Source organism: Scomber scombrus, chromosome 23, assembly GCF_963691925.1.
Source record: "Scomber scombrus chromosome 23, fScoSco1.1, whole genome shotgun sequence".
NCBI lineage: Eukaryota > Metazoa > Chordata > Actinopteri > Scombriformes > Scombridae > Scomber > Scomber scombrus.
This window is the reverse complement of record NC_084992.1, coordinates 13,062,017-13,088,811: the sequence shown is the minus strand read 5'-3', so window position 1 is coordinate 13,088,811 and position 26,795 is coordinate 13,062,017. Positions and strand designations below refer to the sequence as shown.

The 26,795-nt window shown below is 39.8% G+C and overlaps 2 protein-coding genes across 4 annotated transcripts in view; both read right to left on the bottom strand.

Annotated features, from left to right (window-relative positions):
- LOC134005871 (RNA-binding protein with multiple splicing-like) overlaps window positions 1-14,819 on the bottom strand; it is a 40,297-nt gene extending 25,478 nt beyond the window's left edge. For all 3 annotated transcript variants that reach the window (XM_062444894.1, XM_062444895.1, XM_062444897.1), the window contains exon 1: window positions 14,352-14,819. In XM_062444894.1, coding sequence (XP_062300878.1) covers window positions 14,352-14,414 — 63 coding nt within the window. In that variant the 5' untranslated portion in view covers window positions 14,415-14,819. The remainder of the gene's footprint in view (window positions 1-14,351) is intronic.
- A 9,077-nt stretch (window positions 14,820-23,896) lies between these two features.
- Window positions 23,897-26,237, bottom strand: LOC134005973 (dynactin subunit 6-like). Its single transcript, XM_062445020.1, has 7 exons — window positions 26,200-26,237; window positions 25,949-26,013; window positions 25,729-25,834; window positions 24,793-24,881; window positions 24,652-24,699; window positions 24,302-24,444; window positions 23,897-24,208 (listed from the first exon to the last, which is right to left on the bottom strand). Exons 1-7 carry the CDS (start codon window positions 26,235-26,237, stop codon window positions 24,110-24,112), a joined length of 588 nt encoding a protein of 195 aa, XP_062301004.1. The 3' UTR covers window positions 23,897-24,109.
- Window positions 26,238-26,795: the final 558 nt, after the last annotated feature.

Here is a 26,795-nt window from a genome sequence, read left to right as displayed (position 1 = left end):
AAATGCTGAACGAAGCTTGACTGCCTGGTCTGATGGTGTTGAGGCTCTGAAAGGGAGGTAAAATGGCAGGGAGCAGAGGATTAACAGCATGACCATCTCAGTCTACCCTGACTACACCACACAGGTGGCCAAGGTGTGGGCAACCTTCAATGGCATCAGACAGCAGCTCAGAAGATTAGAAAGAGTCCAGTTTGAAATCTCTCATCTCATCATCACTTCGCATCACCTATAATGGCATGGAAAAGACCTTCCAGGACCCATAAGAGGGTGAGAAGCAGATATAGAGATTTTCCACTGACCTAAACCAGAGTTATATAAGGAACAGCTATTGCTGTAGATTGAATTTGACAACTTGGCATTTAGACATATTTAACCATGACAAACTTTTCATTAACATGCAACAAAATGGGTAGATTGCTAGCAGAAGCGGTGACTACAGTATTTCAGATCCATTGGACACCTGGTGTGACTTCCCACAGCCCCAAACTATTGATGTATACTATATAATAACAGTTTAAAAAATGTTATACAATAATCTTTATACAATGGATGCTAATGCTTTACTTGACTAAATAAACAATCCAATGACTGAACCCAGAAGCCAAAATTAGCTCCAAAGCTAATATATCATGTTGGGAAATTACTCAAGCTATTAACTCAATGCAAAGCAGAAAAAAACGACCTTAAACGATGGAACAGCCAATCACTTCTGTTCTATCAAAAAAAGGTAGAGCTACCTTACACTGTGGTGCCTATCGGCCTAAAAGCATTCTATGCTGTGTGTCTGTTAAGACATTATAACAGTGATGCCTAACATCATTGCACCTGACCAAATGTGTGTCATACCAGGCAAGCAATTTTCTTACAGCGTGCATAGACTGTTTAATGTGCTCTACTCTTCTCATTCTGCCCAGCAAGCAGAAGTTGTTCTCTCCCTAGATGCAGAGAAAGCCTTTGAGCTGATTAAATGGAAGTACCTTCTCGCAGTTCTGGAAAGATTTGGATTCGGCCCATTATTCATTACGTGGATCGGACTATTTTATGCAACCCCAAAGGCATCAGTGTGGGACAATTCCATATGTTCAGACTACTTTCTCCTCCATCATTGCTGCTGCCTATCGCCATATTTGTTTAATATAGCTATTGAACCCTTAGCTATAGCCCCTAGAGCAGAAGAAAAGATAGCTGACATTGTGGCTCTACTCATAAAGTTTCTCCCAGTAGAATCCTTATCTTGGCTTATAGATATGTTTCACCATTTCAGAAGACTCTCGGGCAATGAATAAACTTTCCCCAAAGGCTAATTTTTTCTAACCAAAATAGCATCATTTCTTAACTACAATAACTTTCACTTTAAGCTGGAACATCATTCATTTACCTATCTTGAAATTACTGTTACGTGATCTTATAATGATTTATATGGACATAACTTTAAAAACCTAGACTGTACAAAACTGGAGCTTGTGAAATGGGCATCCCTATCGGTTTCTTTGGCAGGCAGGAGTAAAGCAATTAAAAAGACAGTGTTGCCTCATTTCTTGTAACTGTTTCAAATGATTCCTTCCTTTTTAGAGGACCTTCTTAGTCATATCTCTACATTCACTTAGAATAAATCTAACCAATAATCAAAAATAACCCTTTGGAGATGCCAAGGCCAATCGTAGGACTGGGACTGCCTAATTTTGTGTTTTACTGCTGGTCAGGCAATATAGTTATCACAGTAATAACAAACATGTCAAACTAACATGTGGCCATATTCCCTTGATGGATACTGCAACCATCTTTTTGCTCCTTCCTAAAATTATGCAGCATTTCAAATGTGGCATAAGAATTAGTGACCTATTTGTAGATGGCACTTTTGCTTTATTTGAAGTTCCTCAACAGGACCATAATATGCCAAAGACACACTTCTTTAGATACCTCCAGGCCCGCAAAATAGCAAATAGTAACCTGTCTTCTTTGAGGAAAATGCCTCCAGCAGTGGTTGTTTGTTAGAGAGAAAAAAACTACAACGAATGCTGTAGTTTTCCAGCCTAGGGTTACATAACAATGGGTACAGGCACTGCACTCAGTAAAATCGGTAACTTTGAGCACATACACAGTGCCATTCCTTCATTAACACATTCAGGAGGTCCTTCAAACCTCCTGCGTATTGGCACTCTGGCTAACATTCTCCAGAAGGGTTTGTGTGAACAGCAGTGGTTCTTTCAACATATGTAGACACATTATCACCAACACCAACAGACATAGCAGCACTACGAGACAGACATGCTGGGACATCCTGTCACATCTCATGAATGCAGATCTGGTTACATTTAAGAGGTGATGAAACAGGAAAATACCATTCATTGAATGTAGTTTTAGCCAGGATCTGTCCTTAATTTAGGGTCAGTGCAGCAGGCAGTTGTTAACAAAGGTATTTGTAACTATTAACTAGAGCTACACAAACTATGTTTCTTCTAATAACACAATAGCTTTATTTTTTGTATAAAACCCCTCATGACCCCTTTTTTCCAATGTAGTAATGCTAGTAAGATAACTATGGCACACAAGAAATAACTAATTATTCATTTCATAGACAAGTTTATTATCTAAATAGGCACTAATCATATGACATACCTTAAATGATCACCTAATTGAAACTAGCCTGGCTCAGAATCATAATTGCTTTAGTGCACAGGAGACATCATGATCAAACAATAGACTGTGTGCATCAAACCAACATTCACAAGCTCCACCCTACACACCAACATCAATACTGTGAAAGTGGATTTGGAACAGTAACTTAATTATTTTTTCAATAATCTGATTCTGTTTAAGGCTGAATTTAGAAAAAAGGTAGGTGTGCAATTACACAGAGTATATTCAAAGCACCCAGATTCATTAAATAGTGGATTCACAACTCAGGGGACAAAGGAACTGCTGAAGTAACACTACACCTCATTCCCACATGTAACCTGATACGCACCGCTGGTGCGAAAGGCAGAGCAACACACAAACAATGGAGCTTAGCAACTAGGAGAGCATAGCTGGTGAATGCTAACCCAGCCATCCAGCCAAAAATCACTTCGGCCACTTTCTCACCTTCACTCTTATCTTATCTTATCAGAACTAAGCTGAACCCTGCAGGGCCATCACTGGGATCTGTCTCCAGCAGATCTGTTTAAATAAACTCCATTGAGGGTCTCCTTATATGGCAACAAAGAGTCAGAACAGGATGGCATCAATCAGACACAAGCAAGGGCAGTCAGGGACAGCTGTTGAGGCTGATAAAACTAACAGTGTAATGGTAAAATGTCCTGTAAAATTACAAGGGGTGCTAAAACTCAAAATCCAAAAAGGTGTTTGAGGAGCAGACAGCTAAGTCACAAAAAAAAAAGCTTTGGGTTTTGAAATCTCAGTCATGAATTGGTTCTGTTTTCATTATCGTTTTCCCTGTTTCAGAGAACAAGGACATAAATCTTGTTACAGCTGCACATGACCATAAAACGATGCCAGGAAGACATCAGAGGCAAAAGATCTGATGTTGGATGCTGCACTCACATGCTGCTGTTCAGATGACAGATTTATATTTCACTCTCCGTTTTTTTTGTTTCTCTGCAAGAGGAGAGAAGTCGACACTGAATATCAGAATAAGCAGCTAAACCTGGTTTGACTTTTACATATAAATAAGATTACAGTAATGATATGGATGTATTCTTAAATGAAAATCATGTGTACTGAAGCTTTATTCTTTTCTTTTTCTCAAACACCACCTTAAACAGAAGGTTGGCACACATTAAGAACATCTTACTCATCTATCCCTCTCTTGCCAAGCTATCTAAGATCCCATCTTTGATTTAGTTCCTGTCCTCAGTCATGAGGCTAACAGACACTTAAGATCTGGATACACCACACAAGTTAGGACAAACACGCACCACAATGTGCCCTCTACATGCCTAAAACAATGGGACATTCTTGTCTGTCTCGGACCTCATTCCTGAGACTTCCTCACATCAGCTGTTGTGATACATGATCGTTTTGCGGTGTGTCCGGCTTGTAGCGGACTACACATGCTGGATACGCAGCGATTCACAAGCAAATGTGTCAACACTTCTCTCCTGCAAACATCTGCTGTCTATTACAGTATCAGTCTTTATTTATGTTGCTCTCAGAGAGTTCGAGAAGGCCCACACTGCATCCAGGTAAAGACATCCAAGGTTTCACAACGTAGAAAACTAAACCGAGGGTCAAGCCAGTTAAGTAGATTTCTCATATTTCGTAAAAAGCAAAGATAAACCTTTTGCCACTGCTTTATTGGGTTTTAGAGGCATTGTTTTATTGGTCCGTCCTGAGTCACATACTTACATTTCCATAGTGCTGAGTGGCCTGGAATGAGCCTTTGAATCATTGACCATTTATGGCTTGCTCACACACCAACACGCAGGCAGGCTTCGATCAAAAACAGCAGTCCCTACCTACCACAAGCCAGCTGAGTACTTCACAGCCGGCGTACCAGCACAGTTCCCTGGCAACACTGAAGCGGAGAACAGCAGAGTGTGGAGCCCCGGGCCAAAAACATCAGATCTTATTAATGCCACTACTGCAGCAAGTCCCAAGGGATCAATGTACCTCTAATCAGAGATCCTTGACTCCACAAGCCCCGGATGAGGTCATCACCTTATTGATTGACTCTATCATTGCGCCTTGCAGGGTTTTCAGTGCCACCCAAAGGTTGGAGGAGAAGGGCCCTCTTCTCACAACAGCACTCTTAGCATTATCTTGGGGGGATAATACCAGTTTAAAGAGAGCCAAAGTGAGTCAAAACTTTTATGTTTTGCTCTATTAATAAGAAAACCTCACTTGCTCTAACACAAATGGCTAAAATATACATATATAAGGATGGTACATTTTTTTGCAAACACCATTTCCCATGAGCCCAAGGCCATTGCTAGTTAAACAACATCACCTTGTCAGAAAAGGTGAGTCAAGTGGCAGCGGCAAGTTCAGATGTGGCTAAAGAAAAATGCAATGAACAGTGCAGGCATTTTTAGACTACAGTGGTTAGAGGTAAAAAGTTGGAGAAATGACATTACAGGAGGGAGATACGTTATAATAATATAAGTAAAGATCCTGATGTGCTATTGAATTTTCATTGGAGCTGTAGGTTTTTTTGCATGCTAACAAAGTAATCATTATTTAACTTTTTTGAAATCACAAAGGTTTTAACCTATAATTGCAGCTGTTACCTATCCTGGAATATGGAAACCAAACCATACGTAATTTTGTTTTTGCAGAAAGACCATGAAAAGAAATGCTGAATGAGAGATTGAACACTCAATGCAGAAGCTAGCGGAGCAGTAGCTAGCCTGGTTCGACTCTCTACTAGAACTACAACTACTTGGGTTTTACTTTTTGTAGGTTTTGGCTATCATCTCTATTGTTTGTGATAACAGTCATCACCGAAGTAATTGTTGAGATCTGGCAACATGGCAACATATCTTGCCCTGTTGGACTTCTTTAGCAATGGTGCAATCGTTAGCAATTACCCTGATGAGAACATTTTTATCATGACCAACAGAATCCTGTAAAATCTACAAAAAAAGGTTGTAATAAAATGAAATATCCTTGATATGAGGCAAACACAGGAGCAAAAGAAAAATGAACTCCACCTTCCCTATGCAAAGGCTAATGAATTTAGCTTTGAGCCAACACTTTTGATGCAAAAACAGCTTCAGATTGATGTTTTTTCTTGCTTTACTAATGAAATGTCGCGAACAGGAAAATGTTCAGGCCCTGAAACCAAAAGACCCACCTTCCACAAAACAGTCTTTTCCCAATAAAATATCAAGCCTTGATTTTACGAAGCCAAAACTAACAATACAATAGATAAGATGTTATACAAAGATTGCAGTTTGTCAGCCATTATAAAAGTGGCTTGATTTACGTAATTAAACAAGCCAGTAATTTATTCATGTGTCATTTCTATTCAGCTTGCATTGCAGACTGAGATAAAACATTTTTATACCTATTGCCTAAAATGCCTCATTATAATCTGCAGCACTGTGTGACTTTCTCAGATATTTGCTCTGACTTTAATTGAGCGCTTCTTTGACCGTTCATTCCCGGCTGAAATGAGGGACACGACCTTGGTGCGATGTGAGATGATTACTGTGTTTCTTTCTCGCTCCCTGTGTGTGTGTGTGTGTGTTCGACAGCCAAGTTAATAGATAGAGGTCCTTCAAGCCACATGTGGCCGGACACACTAACCTTGAAGCAATGAAAGAGAGGATACAGTAGCCCATTGTGGTGTGTGTGTATGTGTGAGTGTGTATGTGTGAGTGTGTATGCAACAATGCTGCGATTACCTGAATATGAAATCAAAAAAGCACAAAAGAAATCTTTCATTGCACACCCACACGACTTGTTTTCACATCCAAGTCTTTGCTGTGACCGAGCTAAAATCAAAGTCTACCCATAAGCCCATGTGAGCTGGGGGCAAGTTGAGTTTTCTTGCATCAGTTCAGCGCCACGTTATTAAAAACAGTCTTACTGACAGACTCCCACACTCCTTTGCTGTCTGACTTGTCACTGCTCTGTGTTGGCATCGCTCTCCATCATCCTCACAAGTGTTTTTTTCCCTCCTCTTCTGTGTCAGGGAATGTGAAGAGTGAGAGACTGCAGGCCTGAGAGGTGTCAAACGACCATAAATGGATGACTCCGTTTGTCTGTTAATCGCCTGGGTTCAACGGGTCAAGTTTCACATATGGGGGTCGGGGGTCACAGGTTAGGCAGTTATCAGGTTATTCCGTAGTTCAGGGGGTCAAATGTGAGGTTGAGCACATCTTAAACATAACAACTGATCTCTAAAAGGAGAGTTTCTTTGTTTTTTTCTTTCCTCTCTCTCATTCCCCACAAGTGCTTTCAACTAACGATTACAGCCCAGAAAGAGTCTGTAAATGTTCCAACAGGTTAACCTTTAAAAGACATTTAAACAAATGACCTAGGAAAAGCAAGTAAGTGCCCACTTCAACATTTTTTTCCTTTTCTTGTTCCAAAACTATTTTCTTCCTTTCTCTATCACAGTTTCCCTTGTTTTAAATCTAACCTGGACAAGAATAGTTGACTTAATGCCACATATCTGTACTTTTTTCTCATCTACCAGTTTTGGTCTCCTTAAGGCGTCATTTGGATTTGGATGACGTGTGTGGAAGAGTGACCCATTCACAGACTGTCAGTTAGACATCAGTTTGACTCCTTGGCTGTCAGCTTAGTGTGCGTCAAAATCTTTCATACCAGTTTGCTCTCTTCTTCCTTTTCCTTTATCTGATGAGTCTCAATGAATGGACTTAACATTCCAAAGTGCTCATTAACGTGAACTAATCGTCAAAGTCCGTGTCGGCCTGTCTTGGGCTCCCTTTGTTGCCGCTTGCCCATGTGGACACTTTAGACTGTTTGGTTTTGAGGTTGGGTGGACAGAGGGTTAAAGTGTCCGGTGCAAGCAAGGAAAAAACAACATTAGATACTTAGTCATCCTCTGTGTCGCCATCAAAACATCTACGTCTGCTGCTAACTTGTTTGACTACAGCTGTTCCTGTCAGGGCACTTTACAATGCCTCATTTAGGACTACAACTAATGATGATTTTGGACAGTTTTGGTTGAATTTTGGTTCCATAATGAACTGTTTGTGTCAGGAGTTAAGATGGCAATCATGGTAAACATCATACCTGCTAAACAGCAGCATGTTAGCATTTAGCTCTACTGCTGTGCCTGAGTACAAACCACACAGAGCTGCTGCCAGCATGTAATAATAATAATACGTTTAATTTATTGTAGAGGTACTCAAAGATGCTTTACATAGACTTAAACATATTTTGTTGTTGTTGTTGGTCAACTACTCAACTTATCTTCATTTTGAAATGGTCAAAATATTCATCATATTTTTAGTTCAATGGTAATTACTGAATGCATTTAAGCACATTTAACTCCTCTATTCCAAATGCTGCATACCAGTCTGATTGGTTTTGATTTATTTGCATAGTGAGTTTAGCCAATGAGCGGTTGTGATGAATTGAGTGGTGCTTTTATCAAATGCCTTCAGTGTAAATGCATTTTATGTGCTTATAAAGAAAAAGGAGAGGGAATATTTCATTTTCTGTTAAGTGGACTGACAAGAGACAAAGCTAATCTACATTTCCTGGAACAGTATATCATTACAGTTTACAGTGGACAACATATTAAGAAATTAGCCCCTGTTTGAGCAGTTTAGGGGTATTCCATCAATGCCTATCCACAGACTTTAACAAGCCAATCTTTAGAGGTGTGACCTTGGATATCTAACGTTCGCTGGCCAGCCAAAAGGCTGTTGGCACACCGTTGAATAGTCGGATAGACAAGTTGCTCCTTGTTACCGTTCTGCGCTCCTGTCTTTAGGGCTCTTCCCATGACCATAAACGGTCCTTCTGTTCAGAGATCTCAGGGTCATGCTTTCAACTTATGGGCCGATAAGGGATAAGGAGTTTGTCAGCTGGGATTAAATGGGTGCGAGAGCGAGCAGGACAAAGGGAGGAGGGAGTAGGAAAGAGGAGAAGAAGAGTGGCAAATTATAAACAGTCCCAGGGTGGAGGGAGGGAGGGGAAAAAAGGGAGGAAACGGCCAGTGAACAAGATAAAGAGAGAGAGAAAGAAGAAAAAGGGTGGGACAGACGAAAGGAAGGAGGGAAGGAAATGGAGGGGAAGGGAGATAAAAAGTGGCAAGAGGGAGCACGAGAGGAGGAGGAGGAGGAAGATGGATGGGGGGTGGGGGGGTGGGGGGGGGGGGGTCCAAAAAAGAAATAAGAGACTTAATGAGTGAAAAAAGTGTGCGTAACATAAAAGAAGAGTGTGGGAGAGTGCAAAGAGAGACAGAGAGGAGATACTGTAAGGTGGATAATTATAGCTTGTGAGTAAGCAATATTAAGTGGAGGTGACAGAATAAGCACATAAATACAGTATGACAAAGCAAGACAAGATGGCTGACGCTGTCTAGGCAAAAGCTCCACTTCCTTCACCCGTGCAGCCTATCATTTATTACAAAGCAAACTCAAAGTTGACAACACAGGCCTTTTAAGGAAAGCAGCTGCATTTACGAGACTTCTCTCCTCACTCGTCAGTTTTAATAGTTTACATATAGCTATAAATAGATATGTATATATATCTAAATATCAGGTGGCACAATTCTTTATCGCTCACTTTTTTTCTTTTCTTCCTCACATCGGTTTAACAGTCTCCTTCGCCAGCCATTCCTGGCACTAAGCCTTGTTGTTGTCTTTTCAAATACCTCTTGTCACATAGCTGACAAATGGCTAAGATAAGATGACAATTCCCCCGGCGTTTTTATAAATAAACTCCAACCTATCAGACACGTAGATGGAACAAGGTTTTACAGCCTGTGTAAGCCTGTATAAGAGCTTTTTATTTTGTATATCCATATATATTTCACGTTATATCTGCTTTTTTTTTAACGAGAGTCTTAATCTACAGTAAATCTCTGTATACAATGCTTTGAACAATCCCTGAGATCCTTTTTTGTCCTTTCTCTTTTGCCCATCACCGCCACTTTACCCTCTAGGCTCCCCTCTGATAACGTTTCATGTCACTGAGAGTTAATATATCTGCTTGCCCTTTTCATAGACACATGCACACGTACGGACCACACACATGCCAACGCCACTGCGCTTACAGACCGGAGTGGCCTCCCTCCGCTTTGCCGTTGCTTCTCCAGCAGCGTAGCTCCCCACCTCCATCTCTTCACGGAAAAGGTCACACTGGCCACATGACCTGCTATTTGAAGAAGACCTGGTGGATACCCAAAGCAGGCCGAGCACAATCCAATTACACCCCAGGGAGATGCGCCGCATTTGCTGAACTCTGGTTGAGTGATACTCTGTTTCTCTTTGGGGCGCTTGTAAAGATCCACTTACGTGTTTATGGTCAACTAGGAACTAGAATCAACAGATGTCTTACAAAGTTCAAGCTCCTGGTGCAGTACACTGTTACTTCCAGGACAGACATTTTCAATAGGATTTGGCCAAATATGAGTTCAAGTAAAACAAAGTCATCCTGTAGAGTAAACAATGAAAGACTAGATGCTCTGGGTTCACTCATTTGTCAAAAATCAGGTGCTGTTTGTCCACGGACGTTCAAAGCTGAAGAGGCTGAAAGGTCTCGACTAATACATAAGAGTTAGCAAGAGGAAAACTGACAGCAAGAAGGTCAAAGGTCAAGCTTTGTCAGGTGACTTAACTGGCTATGATGCATTCTTGTACTGCGGCTCTACCTTTTCACTGTTTCCCATCATTCCCTTCCAAAAGTAACCTGCATTAAAGTTAATGCTGCAACGAATGATTATTTTTCATTAATTATTTATATTGTAGTATATATAAATAGAAAAAAAATCATTTCTATTAACCAGTTGTTTAGTTTGTGAAATGTCAGAATCAAAAATACCCAGAACAGATAAGTGACCGTCTTCAAATGGCTTCTGAAATTGAAATCCTAAAGACGTTTAATTCACAATGACTTTAAATAACAATAAGCAACAACTTTTTTTACATTTGAGAAGCTGGAAACAGCAAATGCCTTGTTGTTTTGCGTGACCAATTACTTAAATCATTAACCAATTATTACAATTAGGGCTGAAAATAACAGTAACATCTGCTCACTATTTCCCTGATCAATTGATTAAAATTGAAGAAAAAACTATAAAATGCTAGAAAACAGAGAAAAGGAGCAAATCTTCACATTTGAGGACTGGAACCAGCACATTTGGCATTTTTTCTTGATAAATAACTCAGATGATGAATCAGAAGAGTCAACACTCATTTCAGCACTAAAATCACATGAACAACCTTCAATAACAAGGTTTCCTTCCTCCCTTCACCGCATGCACTCTGTCATGATATGTGATCATGATGATAAACACGAACATGCCTGGAATTCACCTCAGCTCAGTCTTTATGAATATACTTAACTCTCTCCACAGTTCAAAGTTTACAAAACAAGTAAAAACATATATAAGTGTTCTATTAAACCCGTCTTTAAACAAGTTTTTATAAAAACAAACCTAGTCTTCAGGGCTCTTGTCCTTACAAGGTCTGGAAACCACAGCTGACTGAAACATATCTTTAACATTCGCCATGTAACAGACGGCATGTCAGCTAGACAGCATCAGTGGTCATTGAGTGCCACAGTATGTGAGAGCATCCAGAACACCTGATAATAAAGCTTATCAATCTAGCTCGAAAGATTAGATGCTGCCGGGGCCGAAACTTGCATACCTCGCCTGCAACAAGACCATGTTTGGTGAGCGCTGGTCCGCACAAGATAAACATTAAGCATCGTCAAGTTTTGGTGTACACTGATGATGGCGTGTGAGGTTGAGCAATGAAGCAGACATGAGAAGCCAAGCTCGCTACGGAGCTTTACTGGTGCGAATCAGTGATCCATTGAGTCGCATACTACACTGTGCAAGGGGGGGGGATGCCGCTGTTGATCAGCATGTGAGAGTCATACCAGCAAGGTTGTTAAACTTTGGCTCTCACAAGGTCGTAGTTTATGGTGCTGTTAAACACAAAGCTGTTTAGCATTTTACAGTTAGTGGTTTTGACTAGGGGGAAGTTTGTGAATTTTTCAGTTGAGGGATGGATGGGGACAAGAGGATTTTAAAAAGGAAACAAGACATGAGTAAACCTTGAAAGTATGAAAATAAAACACTATACTTTTGTCTAAAGAGTCTGTTCATGAGTAGTGTGCAAAAAAAAGTGCAAGTCATGGCATTTCACCCAGAAATAAGTCACATTGTTCTTGTTGTTTTGTGTGTCTTTGTGTGGATATGCACACCTGCCTACTTACGTATGTGTGAGAGTGAATGTGTGTCTGTGTGGTACAGAGTCCCAAAAACCTGCCACTCGCCTGCATCTAACATGCATCCTTACATCAAAGATAAAGCGGTGCTGTCTAACCTTACGTTAATTCACAAGTAAATTGAAGTCCCTGCCAGTCTGGATGGCTTCCAAACATTTCTAAAACCATTAGATTTCTGTGGCCATTACACCCTCAATCTGTGTGTGTATGTGTGTGTGTGTGTGTGTGTGTGTGTGTGTGTGTGTGTGTCTGCTTTTTACACAATGTGAGAGGCAACGGTTGTCTAATCCTCCTGCTTGTGGACATCACAGAATTTCAAATGTCTTTAAGGGGAATGCTAGTTTTAAGGTTTATTCATCAGAAAAAAGTAGGGCTACAACTAATGAGTGTATTCATTATAAACCAATCTGTCGACTATTTTCTTTTTCTTTTTTTGTTAAATGGCAGAAAATAGTGAAATACACCTTTCAGAAGTTCCCCACAGCCCAAGGTGACATCTTTAAATTGCTCTCTTTGTCCCACAACCAATTCACAAGCCAAAGATTTCATATAAAACAGAAAATGTTTTGTATTTCTAATTGAAATATAACTTAAACAATTATTAACATAGTCTCAATTAAATTCCTGTCTGTCAGCACATTGTTTAAAATCATTTCCTTGTAATGTTTTGTCCTCATGGAGATAAAAAAAAAAAGCGGGGCCAGTTGGAACAAAGGAACAAAGACAACAAACAAAGAGACATGTAGTGCTGAAACAATTTGTTGATCAATTAGTCGATCTACAGAAAGATATAGACAACTATTCTAATAATCTTTTACTTGTTTATGTCATTTATTGAACAACAATACAACACTGAATATCAGTAACTTTTTGGATTTTTGGTCAGAATTTGATAGTTGCCGTTTCCCAACATTTTAACATTAAAGTTAATCAATAATGATAATGATCATCAGTTGCATAAGAATCATGTGCTTGTACATATACCATGAAATAATGCTGCTGTTGTACTGTAGTGTGCGTACATAAGGTCATAAGGGGAGGGAAGCTAGTAAATGTGAAACTCTCTATTAGGCTTCCGAGAAGTCAGTTATTTTCACTTTATCTGTGTGGAGATATACTAACTCCCTGCATCCATAGTAACCTCAGCAGTGGACCAAATATGGTATTACATCAGGCTGGGTATGTTTGGCTATTCAGTTACAAAGTGACGAACAGTACACTGAGCCCTTAATCAAATTGCTCCAAGAGAAATATCAGATATAATTCGATATACCTTTCTTACATCACTTGGCTGCGGACACGCGGAGCTCTGAAATAACAAGTCAGTCGTTTGCATAGAGATACTTCCGTGCCAAAGAAAATCACCCCATGCACAGAACTCCACTACAAACCTATTTTACCAAAGAGGAGATATTATGGAAGCGGGTCGAGATTGTGAAATGTTTACAGAGGAGGAAAGGAAAGAAACTGGGTAATTATCCAACAATTTTGGAGAGGACATACATTTCCGCCAAATGGATTACCTCACAATACTTTTTGGATAAACAGTATCATTCTGCGATGTACAAAATGTAATCAAGTCATATCTTGCTGGGCTGTAACGCAGTGGGCCACAAAGAGATATTGCCTACATGTTGCAGCAGCAGTTGTTTGAACTTCAATTGCTCCCTTAGCTTCAGTGAAAACTAATTCACCCTGGCTGAGAATTCCCTTTACTACTGCTTTCCAGTGTTGTGAGAAGTCTGCCTTTATGGTACAGTAAGCCTCCCATTATTATATGATGTAGACTATATAGCCCTCGCTCTAGACTTATTCAGAATGTACTTGTAAGTGACTCATAGATAGATAGATAGATAGATAGATAGATAGATAGATAGATAGATAGATAGATAGATAGATAGATAGATAGATATTTTATTTATACCACAAGTCATTGTTCTTTACTTTTGGTACCTATTCAGCAATTGGTGTATTGCAAAGTGTCTAAAAAAAACAAAATATGGGCCTTATCTTAACTTTCACATGGTTTCAGCATCAGCTAAGTTAGAAGAATTAAGTGACGAAAAGAGAATATGTCAAAATACATAAATGACAGGTGCCAAATTTAGTTATAGGATAATCTACTGCCCTTTGGAAAAAAAACCATAGGCTATTAAACGCTACAAGTGCTACATAACATGTCAGCTCTAGGAAGACTTGTAACTTTTATATGGTAACAATAAGGTTATAGCACAGAAAACACAACAAGGAGCGCTTCATTTCGAATATTGCGGGGATATTTTTGGATACCACGCACTGGTGTAATGTCGGCTTTGGGCGTTAACTCTGCTATTAGCGCCGCCGGTTCCGTGTGAATCTCTTTATTAAAGATGTCGTTATGGGTCACGGACTAGACCAATTACAAATGACACGCGCTACAATGAGCCGCGAGCCCAGGTGTTCTCGTGTCGCGTGCGGCTGATACATACCTCCTCTTCGTGGTTGGTGAATTCACTCTGCTCGTTTTCTTTCTCGATTTTGTTGTTATTCATTCTGAGCCGGACTCTTGTATCACTTTCACTTTGACTGTCTTCTTCTTCTTCTTCTTCTTCTTCTTCTTACTCTTACTCTTCTTTGCGTCTTTTGTTTCTGCTTCGCTCTCTTCGTCTTCTGCTGGGACCCAATTTTTTTTTTAAGAAGAAAAAAAAAAGCACCGTCCGACAGACAACAGTCCGCGTGCGGCCGCTGTCCTACTGACCCGAGCTTCTCCACTAGTTTGGTGACATCAATCTGATCAGAGAGGATCTTTTAAAAAAACAGAAAAGTCAGCAGTGACTGGTGTTTCTGTGCAGTCCGATATTCCTCAGCATTCCCTGGAAAGCTTCTCCGGAGGCTCTTGTTGCTGTTCCCCCAAAATGAAATACAGTAAATGTTCAGTGGACTGCGCCGCAGGCAAAGTTCTCTCCCCATCCCCTTGTGAGGGAGGAAGGGAGGGATGGAGGGAGCAGCAGGGGAGGGGAGGGGAGGGGAGGAGAGGGGGGGAGTTTAGGGTGGGGTAGTAGAGGGTGGGATGCACCGAGTGCTGGGCTTTATCAAGTTTTATCAAGTGTTGGAAGAGCAGCAGTGGAAAATCTGTGCCAATCACTATATCACCTTTTAGACCAGCTGAGTGTTATTTTAGTCAGTGCAACATTCTTGAAGTATTCAGTGAATGTGGTGGCTTATATGGCTTTAATATCCATGCATGTGCTTAAAATACACAGTCTACACCCCCATTTCTAAAGAATTATTTGGATTTTATTTATAAAACTGTTTTATATTAAGTTATATTTTCCAGGGTGTCTAGATGCTGTTTCAAAGCCAACTCTACTCTGCCAGGAATAAAATCCTGGTGCAAATATTTTTGGGTAGCTTTCATTTATTTTGATATGGTATTATCAATTTTAAACCTGCATTAATTGATTTTTTGTTCACCTGGTAGTAACCGGAAAAAATGCAAACATAACACTGACACAGCTGTGTTGTCAGCTAATAACACTGATGTGGTTTATGTAGCAATTGTGTTAGCAGCAACATTAATATTAGTTTTTTGAATTTGTGTCCACCTGAAAAAATGTAAATCATATATTCATCTCCTTTTAGCTCGGTTTTGCTCTCCACCAACTCTCACAGCAAATGCTGTATTTGGCTCTCTAGTTGCTAAAAGCTTCACTTTGTGCACCAGCTATCCATCAACTTTAACTGCTGATGTTTGGTAATGGGCAGGTAGTGAATAGTTTATTTTATTTTTATTTTATTTTATAATTTTTTGCTGAAAACAGCTGACTGGATTTGAGGCCGATGAGAGCGGGTGAGAGAGTTTTGGGGTGTTACACCAAAAACAATGAACTATAAGACACCAAAACACCATATAAAGCTGAAAAGAACTCCAGAGTTGGATGATAATTTAATTGGCTTTATCACTAGTGACCCTTTTCTCATTAAACTAGTTATTTCATTATTTGTTAATATACAATTCTTGATTGGAGCAGCTTTAGAAATATAAATAGCACTAAACTTATTTTTAACGTCCCTAACTTCCTCTAAATTTGCTAAAACTCCCCAAATTCCTTGAAAAGATAAAGAAGACTTTTTTGTGTCCTCAGTGGTATCTATCACCCTGAGTCAGCTGTTCATAGTGATCTTACATATACCTGTTTAATAGTTTTTTTACCTTTAGTTGCTGCTTTCTACACCTTTACTGGGACAAGGACTTAATACATCACACGGTTGCACCAGCTGCTTCTTAGTTGGGGTGTGAAGTTGACACTAAAGGCTTAGCGATTACTAGTTAGTTTGTAACTAAATCAGCTACTAAAATTGGTTGCACAACAGTAACTTGGATCATAACCTTATTAGTTTGGACATAAAGTGCTAACTAAGGCAAGTAGCCAATCAGCGCTCAAAGATAGAGTGTCATGGTCATGGATATCGTGTGCATTAGCTTTCTGGCTGCATGAGCCACTAGGCATCTTGGCACATCCTAAACAAGTATTATATCAATAAATTAGGTCTCTACTGGGTTACTGTGATGCAAAATAGCATGCATTTAATGAAAAAATGATACTGTGTGGCAAAAAAGCTGCTGTTTTACCATTAGTGAACATAATTCTGTGACATTTTATGATTTACACCTACCCAAGGGTAACTATTGGTTACTTAGAGTTATGTCTATGCTTATGCAAACTAATCTCCATGATGCAATCACTTAGATTTAGTAATGCATGGATCATAACTTAATAATAAGATTTAATATAAACACACCTGGTGCAACAGGCTGCTGATTATCAGCTAAATGTTTTTTTGTTTTTTTTTAAAAATTTTGTTGTGTTTTGCTGTTTTTGGACTGCCAATGGAAAGCAGCTAGTAACTAAGGCACAAAGTGACTTTTTCCTTTGAGATTCATCATTTTCTGCATGTTATGCCTGAAAAATACATGTATATACAGTTAATTGTCAGATCATTAGACTGTCTCTTATAAATTATTAGTCTGAACTAATCTAGAGAAGGTTATGAAATTTAATTGTGAATTGTCTTCGTACAAATGCTCTTGTCTTAAATAGTTGTATTGTTTGTAGTATAGTGGTTGCTTTCATAGGAGCAATCCAGCTATGTTCTCTAAAGTAAATTCATTTATAGTATGCACACACATAAAGAGTCACTTATTTTTTCTATATTGTCACCTGGTGACTGCTTAACCTTTAACCAAGCGACATTATACTGCATCAATTTCCGTCATAAATGTGGCATCACAAGACGTCTTGTTACCCAGCCAAACATGCTCACTCAGGAGTATTTTCTCTTTCTTACTATCTTGAAATGTGGCACTCAGCATAATCCATCATCTGTAAAGATACACAGAGCAGTAGACACAGACAATTATCAACCTGACTCTTTAATGCATTTCACGTGACTGCTGGTTTATTATTTCAAGACCCTGGAGTAGGTTTTGTAGTTTCAGGCAAATAGTTCCCCACATACATCACAGCCTGTGTGTCTGCAGATTTGCAATGGCAAAGGTATGTTGTACATGTAAAGAAGAACTGGAGACAACACCTGTACATTGCTCAAGATAGGAGTATTATAACAAGTTGCACAAATCCACACTGAGCTCAGATTTATGACCTTTGAGTGGGGAAACAGCCAGACCCTGGAGCTTAAGGAAGTGATGTTTCAATAACAGTGGTGATGTACAAACACTAAAAAAGTTTAGTGGCACGCCTATTATTGTCTGCAACGCAGGGTGCAAAAGCAGCTTGGAAGCAGCGATCAGGTGACAAGGCAGCCTTGAACGCTCCCCCATTTCAAAACATTTATTTTGAGCAACTGCCTCACTTTGTATTTCACGATGAAAAGTTCAAGAGCTGACAGTAGCTTGGTAGTGGAGACTTTGACTATATGTTGCATGACATTTATTGCACAGGACAGAAGCTCGCATTTTGTGACAGCCTGTGCAGAAAACAGAGCGAGTCGTTTTTGCTGAACTTGCACCTCAAAAGCAACAAAGGAAGGAAAAACAGTCATTGTGTATCGGTCTTAGAGATTTCTGCTCTTTCCCCTCCCCGATCATGTCTATATCAATTACACTGCATCTGAAGCATGCACAATGAAGAAGGGACATGGCAGATTCTTTTATGTTGATGAGGAGCAGTTGAGGATGAGGAGAGAGGGAGAGAGGGAGGAGGGTCTCGGAGTCTTCGAAGCAGATAAAAATGGAAATGCTCCCCTTGCTGCTCAACACCCCTTGTATCAAAGCTTCCTGCTGGAGTCTGGGGAGCGTGGAGGGGGAGGAGAGGTAGGAAGGAGGAGGAGAGGATAGGAGTTGGGGGGGAGGGGGGGGGGAGAGGGGGAGATGTCCCAGCTGTGTTTGACAGGTCTCAGGGCAGAGCTGTGTGGTCTGATGCTCAGAGAGGGAGGGTGGTCCCCCACAAAACACACATACACGCACACACACACACAGAGGGTGGGGAGGGGGAAGGAACTAGGAGACAGTCTGGTCACGGTGTCCTGGGTAACATGTCAGCAAGCTTTGACATGGTCCAGCCTTACATGAAGATATCTCTGTGTTATCAAAGAGAGAGCTAGTTTAAGGAAATGGAACACGATCAGTTACACTGGTAAAAGAAGCCTTGTTATTTTAGCTGGAGTTGACAGGGGTGAATAAAAGAGAGGACACGAGTTAATCACGTCATAGAAAGGAATAGTTTGACATTTTTGTTCTTGTCAAGAATAAGACGAGAATTCGAAGCTCTCGTATCCAGCTAGCTTGGCTCCATCCAAAGGTTTTATAAAAAATGAGTCTATCATCACCTCTAAAGTTCACTAATTAGCACGTCATAAATCTTGTTTGCTTAATCCATACAAAGTGTAAGAAAAAAAAAGTCTTGTCACTGTGAGACTGCCAAGAGGAAGTCTAGCAAGAAACTCCCTGTAAAACCTCAACGTGCCATTTTCAGAAGTGTAAATTACAAATCACTATGCTAATTTACTCTAAGCTAAGTGATAAATTCATCGTTTTACTTGAAGGTGTCACCGTTCGTGCCACCATTACTTTAAACACTGTTTTTAAATGTCCTCAGTTGAGTAGTAAGTTCAGTCTGTTACATTCAGTACAAAAAAAGGAATATAAGCCACATACACTGTTTATTCATCAAGTCTTTTGCAGTCTTTAAATAAGCTTTTAATGGCAAAGGCTTGATTGTATTGAGCACCAGATGTTTTGATCCTTTGGTTTTTGTACAGAGTAAATAAGTAAATAACATTAAATTAGAGGTGCTGGAGGCACAAGTTTGTGTTACCTTTGGACAGAGCCAGCTAGCAGACTTTATACTAAGCTAAGATGAAGAACTGCTGCTTGTATAGCTTCATTCTTGCCTTACAGACATGAAAGTGGTATTGATCTCATCTAACTCTCAGCAAGAAGGTGTTTTTCCCAAAATGACAAACTTGCTTTGAGAGATCATCTTTTTTCACAGATAACTATCTCAATTATATTCCAAGAACCTCTGCAGAAACAAAGGCAGGATTGAAGATTGAGACGTAAATCAGATTATCCAATATTGTCTTCTGGATCACTGACTCATAGCTAAAAGGCCAGCTTGATATAAGCACCAAAACAAGAATCTATCATGACACAATGCCGATGTATTGACCAGTGGTGGGGTCCCTGAGGGAGGCCCCCTGTGGTTCTTGCAATCCACTCGGTCGGCAGCCAGATGATTCAAAGATGTGTTACGTCATTTCTTTCTGTGTTTAGACTCTTTCTTTGCATTCCTGCAACTCAGAAGCAATGCAAACTCCTCATCACTGCACTCCACGGTTATTAACTTCCTACAAAACAGCCCCCTTGCCCCCCTCCTAAAAAGAGAGAGAGAACAATGTTGCAATCTAAAAAGGTCATCTGTAAAAATAAGCAGCCGGACAGCAGCTCTTGGTTTGGCCAAGCAACACACTTCACCCTTTTGAGTGATGCGGAGTAAGTGGCTTTCATTGGGCTAGGAGCCAGGCCATTCCATTCCTTTGACTTACTGATACGCAGCTTTCCTCCCTTATGCTTAGTGCCCTTTGATCTTCCTGTAAGATCACTAATGAGCAATTTGTGGTCAGATTGACCCATTCTAATTGGCCATGAGAGGCCTGGTGCTTTGTTTTAGTTTGCTCAGTCTTTTCAGTGGCTTCTTCGCAACCAGAACTCAGTGTGGCATAATGAGATCAAATTAAATGACAACACCATTACTTTTTATTTTTAATAGTTGCGGTTTTTCCTGCTTCACATCATTTCTAGTGGTGTGTGTGCTGCAGTCGGAGTCTTCATGCCTTTATATGCCAATAAATTCTCCAATATTATAAAACAAGAAGAGTTTGAAGCCACTTTAGCTGCTATGAGATTGCACTCATAGTTCTTTTCAGCTAAATGCTAATGGCAGAATGCTAACATGCTCACAATAACAATTCTAACAAATGAATGTTTAGTAGGCATGGTATGTCTACTATGTTCATCATCTTAATTGAGCATATTAGCTTTGTAATATTTGCTAATTGGTCCATAACACAAAGGTCTCACTTTGGGTTTCCCACATGGGCCAAAAAACATTCAATCTTATATTTCCATAATGCAATCTCTTTCATCATATCCTCCCCGCCTGGTTAAATACCCACTTCTTTCAAAATCGACATCCCAACGCCATTGTTATCCGCCTCAAACACAATCTGCAATAACACTGATGACATCATATGTGTAATTTTCTAAGACAATAGAAAGACCCCTTCAGAGTTACAGCACAGGTTGAGCAGTACTCCTCATGACTAGTAAAAATGAGCCTCATGTGTAAAGCCTTTGAAAAACCACTTCAATATTTCACAGAGGCCAAAAATCTAGCAAATATTTCAGCACACATTGCAAAATGACAAGCAACATGTAAACTAGACCCAGACAACGGAACGTTTATTTGTAAATCTTAATGACAGATGTTGGCAGATGTCTAGGAAAACTGCGATTTTAGTAAAATCTTCATCATCATGTTGCTGTTGTTCGTCATCACACTTCCTGTGGTGGACTGGCTGCGAGAAAGAGAATGTGAGAGCTCTTGTGATTAAGTGGGTTGCATTACTGAGTAGTGAGGTAGAACTTGCGTTTGTACTCAAGGGCACTGTTGGGGTTGTTGAGCACCGCTGTATGTTAAACCTGACAAGCCATAAGATGGAAACCTGCTCTGAATTAAAACAAGCTTTACTCATCAAACAGGTTTTCTGTCTTCTAATATATGGAAAGGTCCCAAGACACAAGAAAGAAGCACAGGTCTGTGTCATTAGATTAGATACAATACGCTTTCATGCTTCAGTGACTAGAGGAAGGGTTGAGAAGAGAGCAGAGACACTGCTAAGTATGTCTCCTAGGCTTGAATTCCCAAATGTTGACACAAGTCGACGTAATGGGCTACAATTTTTCCTTTGAACACTGTTAAGTGGTCCTAAAATGTCTTAAAATGGGTCAAAGGGAAGTATGTAAAGTCATATCTTCTTTTTGTTGTGCAGTGGAACCAATAAAAGGTTAAAGTAAAACCAGGTCCTCAGGTCCTTTTTCTTTGCCGCCTTTAATCTTAAGTGAACAATGTGTGTAAGAAAAATTGTTCACTTGCTGTCTGCAGTTTGTTTTGTGTGCTGCAGAAATCCATTGTTATTTTTGATAAGACATTTTATGTTGTGTCATGCTGTACATGCACATCACATGCCATCTACACATATTTATGGCATTTATGGTTAAAATGCCTATGACTTAATTACAGTTACAATATACACTCAAACAATAGAAAGGTGATCTGTACAAAAACTGTCAGCGATATTAGTGGCCATGCACAGCAAAAGCGAACGTCACCAGGTTAACATTCTCATAATGACAATGCTAACATGCTGATATTTAGAAACCGCAAAAGTCAACCTCATGGTGGCGCTACACATCATCCGGCGGGTCATAAGTGTAAACAAGATTGGCAATCAATCCAGTAGCTGACCAATCAACAGTACTTTCTGTACAGGCATGCCGTTAGCATGGCTAAAAAAGCATGACATCCAGCAGGTTTGGGGTCCTGGTTGTGATGAAATTAATTATTTCTGTGGGAATGCAATGGAAATCACTGTGGCCTATAGGTCACATTTCACTTTTCAAAGGTGGAGTGGAGCTGGATGCAAAGGTCAGCTGTCAGAAAGCCTTTATCCTCCCAAACCAACTGGTGGCCTGTTTGAACATGACTGACTGGACTCGACTTCACCAAGACTTGAACTGCATGTGCTGCTGTAAACACAAGACCATTAGAGTGCATCAAAGAATAAGAACTGATGTATTTTTTTTTTCAGTTTTCCTGGTAAAATGTCATGGTTAGATAAGAGAAATGTGAGTACAGCAAACTTCTCAGTACCCAGTGTTGCATTGCAAACTAAAATTTCATGCATTTGTCTATATTATGATAAGATAGTTCAATGAATGCTGCATATTGAAGTGAAGGCAGAATATTGACTTGAGATAATCATATGAAAAGAAAAGCAAATACCACTGCAATGCACAAAAGTCTGCTTTAACAATTGAGTGGAAGCTTGATAATTCAGTTTCACAACAGTACAGTAAGGGAGAGGTAAAAATAACTGCTTCCAAAAATAGAACAACATTTGAACTTCCTCTCAAATTCCTGCCATGAGTTGCTATCATCACAGCCATTTTGCCTCTCTAAAAACCCTCCGCAGATTAAAAGGCCACACTTGCCCCCCATGAGGTCCTTGTCACTCTGTGCCCAGCATCTGTCTTCCTTGTCACATTAAAGTAAGCTGATGCTTTGGCAACACCCCAAAATAAAAATGATGCTAGTGGAAAAAAAAGAAGTGAGAACGGAAAGGAGCCTAGACGTGGCCCCGGCTGCACTCCACCGCTGAAATAATTAGCCCCTAGTTGATGTGGACTCCTCGTGGGACTCCACCGTGACATGTTCAAATGAGTATTGGCAGTGTGTGACACCAGCTGTGGGCCTCCAACAGGGAGCTGCTGCACTGTGCAGCGAGCGCCATGCCCACCGAGCACGACACAAAACCCCTTAAACTCTGACGAGCTTGAGCTTGAGCTTGTTTTACAGCTAGGAGACAACTGTGAAATGTGCCATTTGAACTCTTTTATGTCAGGTGGTTATACGTTATCGATTCTCCACCGCGCACATTTCCATCCACACCCAGATCTGTGAGGCTGCGGCGCAGATGGGAGCACCACCCAAGGGGCTCAGTGGAACAGACACAAGGAGAAGGTGGGGGGGGGGGGGGCGCGGTTGTAGGGGTTGGTTGTGGGGTTGGAGAAGGCACCGGGCATTATTCAGACCCATCGTGCAGTAGGAAATGCAAGTTGCAACCACACCCATGTCAATTACAATAAACCATGCTCTGTGTGGAATTCCCACTGAACCCATGGCACCAATTTGGCAACCCCTGGTGGGAAGGCGCAGGACTGGCAACCCACCGAATCCAAGATGGGGACTACCACGCCCATAGCTTTTGTTTAGGAAGGACTTCTGTACAATAATTGCACTTACTGAATGTTAAATCAGCTTATAGCTACAGTCATACAGAACTATAGTGGAAGCAGGGACTATTTTAAGCCCAGTATTTTCTGCATATTTCAAGCACAAAAACATGGTAATGTAGATATTTTTAGCTGTATTATTAATAAATACTATTTTAATTGGATATTTTTTAAATCACCTGATGACACAAAAGCCTTCAGTGCAGCCAGGCTGTTCAAATAGTTGCTCAAGAGTTCCTCCTTGTGGTCAGAAAATTACAAGACAACAAGCTTAAATGCATTTTTTTTATTGGAATCATTATCTCTTGTCTTTATATTATCTCTTTATATTGCAGTCTATTATAAATATAGATGAAAACCATTGATTAACATAAAAATGGCACAGGGAATTTACCATTTCAGGACCAAAATATATCATAAATACTCACGCTACGGAAATTAAAGCAAAAGTGCAAAATCAGGAATAGTCACATATGTTATGCAGGAAGAAATGTAGTGTGTCTGATGGTCATTTTCAGTGCTAGAGGTAATCCATTAGGCATTAGTGAACATACAGTAGACATGAGTACAGGTTGAAGGAAATGTGTGAGCTTCAGATGTATGAGTGCAGATGCTTTTGTTTGCAGGTTTTACTCTGAATCCAGATCTGTGTTAGTTTCTCACGGGCGTGACGCTTCCCTTCGCCGTCTTCTTAAGGTGATGGTAGTTGGGAAGGATTTTCATGAGAAAGTCGAGCTGCAGAGTCTGAGGCTACGAGACAGAATCCCTCATTGGTTAGACACATGTTGGCACACGATCTGGCAAAACTTTGTGTCTTGCGGGCATCGACAAGAATTGACTGACCTGTGGCTTTTCGCTCTGCACACGGCGGATACAGTTTGATCCATACACAACTGTGTTCTCTGGCACGACCTCACACGTGTTGACCTGGCAGCACGCGCCTACGATGCAGCCGCTGGTCAGGATCACATTTCTCCCAAGATCAGCTTTGATTCAACAAGAAAAAAGTACGTTATATGAATATAAGAATTAGGGTTGGGTGAAATGATGATACATACACGGTGAGATAATATAGATTTATATACCTTGCTATATCATGTCATGATATGAAGACAAAAAATGATGTAAGATATATGTTGGGACAGAAGATTTTATCAATTTCACACCCTCCATGAGATAATTACAGTGCTTACCTTTGGACTCAATCACATTGTTGTCTCCAATTTTCAAAGCCTGAGAGACTGTGGTAGAATTATTAAGGATTTCAACCAATTAATTCACATTTACAAACAAATAATAGCCAAAGCAAACTTCCATGTATCTGTAAAGGATACCACATCCAACTTCAAACACATTGTTGGTCCCGATAGTCATCGTCTTTGGCTCAACTCCCTCTGTGTCTGGCATGATGTTCTCTGGATAACTAGAAAACAAAATCAATAAGCTGTGATGGAAAGTAACAACGTACATTTACTCATGATGTATTACTTAATTACAATTTTGATGTACTTGTACTTTACTTGGGTATTTCCATTTGATGCTGCTTTATGCTTCCACTCAACCACATTTATTGACAGCTTTAGTTACTTTTCAGATGAAGATTTGACACAATGGACAATATAACAGATGAAACCAGTGGTTTTCAACCTTTTTGGTGTTTGAAGTCTTACAAAAAGCAGTGTGTAGTCGAGGTCACATTTCAGATGTCTATGAGTTGTTAACAGCTCCAGCAAATAGTGATTTTTCCCACTGAACTTCTCACATGGTTTCATTTCATTAAATGTACAAATGATCCAATATTTCATCACAAATCAAAGATTAGGGAGAAACTGAAAACAGATTTTTGTATCAGAACTTTTTTTTTTCTTCTTTCCTCTTCCGTTAAACTTCTCACGACCCCTCACATTTATCTGCTGACCTTTTGGAGGGTCATGGCCCCTAGGTTGGGAACCAATGGACTAAACTAGCTAACTGTATATAAAGCAGTGTAAACCAGCTCCACCTCTGCTCACAAACAGATGCTTCAGTATTAATAATGTAATGTCATATAATATATCAATCAGAGGGACATAACCACTACTTTTACTGTAATACTTTAACTACATCAAGCTCATAATACTTGTGTACTTTTACTTAAGTAGCATGTTTACATTGATCTATTAGTATTTTTACTTAGTTAAAGGATCTGAATACTTCTTCAACCTCTGCCGATAAGATGAAACTGTAATGACCAAATAGGGACATATTATATATTATAAAACATACTCTACCTGTTAATGATAAGCGCCTGCTCCTCTATCAGATTGCCTTCTCCAATGACAATAGGCCCTGCCTCTGCTATGATTCGTGCTTTTGGGTGGACAACTGTTCTAGCACCTGTAAAATAAATACATAAATAATAATAATGATGATAATAATAAGTTAACATTTTGTACAGTTCCTCATCTCACTGGAGCATGCAGCAGCTGGATAAAATGCCTTATTTCTCACCAATGGTCACATCTCCTCTTATTTCACTCTCAACGCACACAACAGCTCCAGCTGCAATTTTAGCACTGCAAGAACAAAGAAAACATTCAAATTAATGATGTAGCTACTGTAATCAGACAGAATATGGCTATTAGGGTGTCGCCATCAATGATTATGTAAGATTATTGAAAGAAACGACGGCCATGCCGGCTAAAACTGTTAAAATATCATCCATAATATAAATGTGGTAACGCTGATTAAATGATGTCTACCTTTTCTGTGCCATGATCTGCTTGTTAGCGTCTGACATCCTTGCAACGATGGATGAATGTGTCTACAGTTGATTATTAGTCCTGGATCAGGAGCTGAAGCTCAGGGTTGATTGCGTTTGTCTGAAAACATCAGCCTTGAAGCTTTGCTGCCCTCTACTGTATTTTTAATGACACTGCAACGTATATTTTATATGTAGGCTATCTTGTTGCATATTTTTAGAATTCATGAGAAATTGACATAAATATGAAAAAAACGAAGAAAAAAAAAGGAAATGTTGTTTGCTGTTTGAGACTTTAGACTTCAGGAAAGCAGACTACTCACATTATATCAGTTTGTGTTGTAGTCTGTAGAAAATAAATATATGTCCTGTTACCTCTCATGTAACTCCTTTATGTAAAAAATGTAAGAATTCAGTAATTTCACAATTTAACATTGACACACTGCACATAATTTACTGTTATTGCAGTATCACAGTGTCTCCTGCAGGGTGCAACAACTGCCTATGAATGGTAACAGTTCAGATTCCTGTGTGTGCTCATTGGAGGAACAGCATAAGGTTTTAATATTCCTCTAGAAACTTCTAAATATATATATA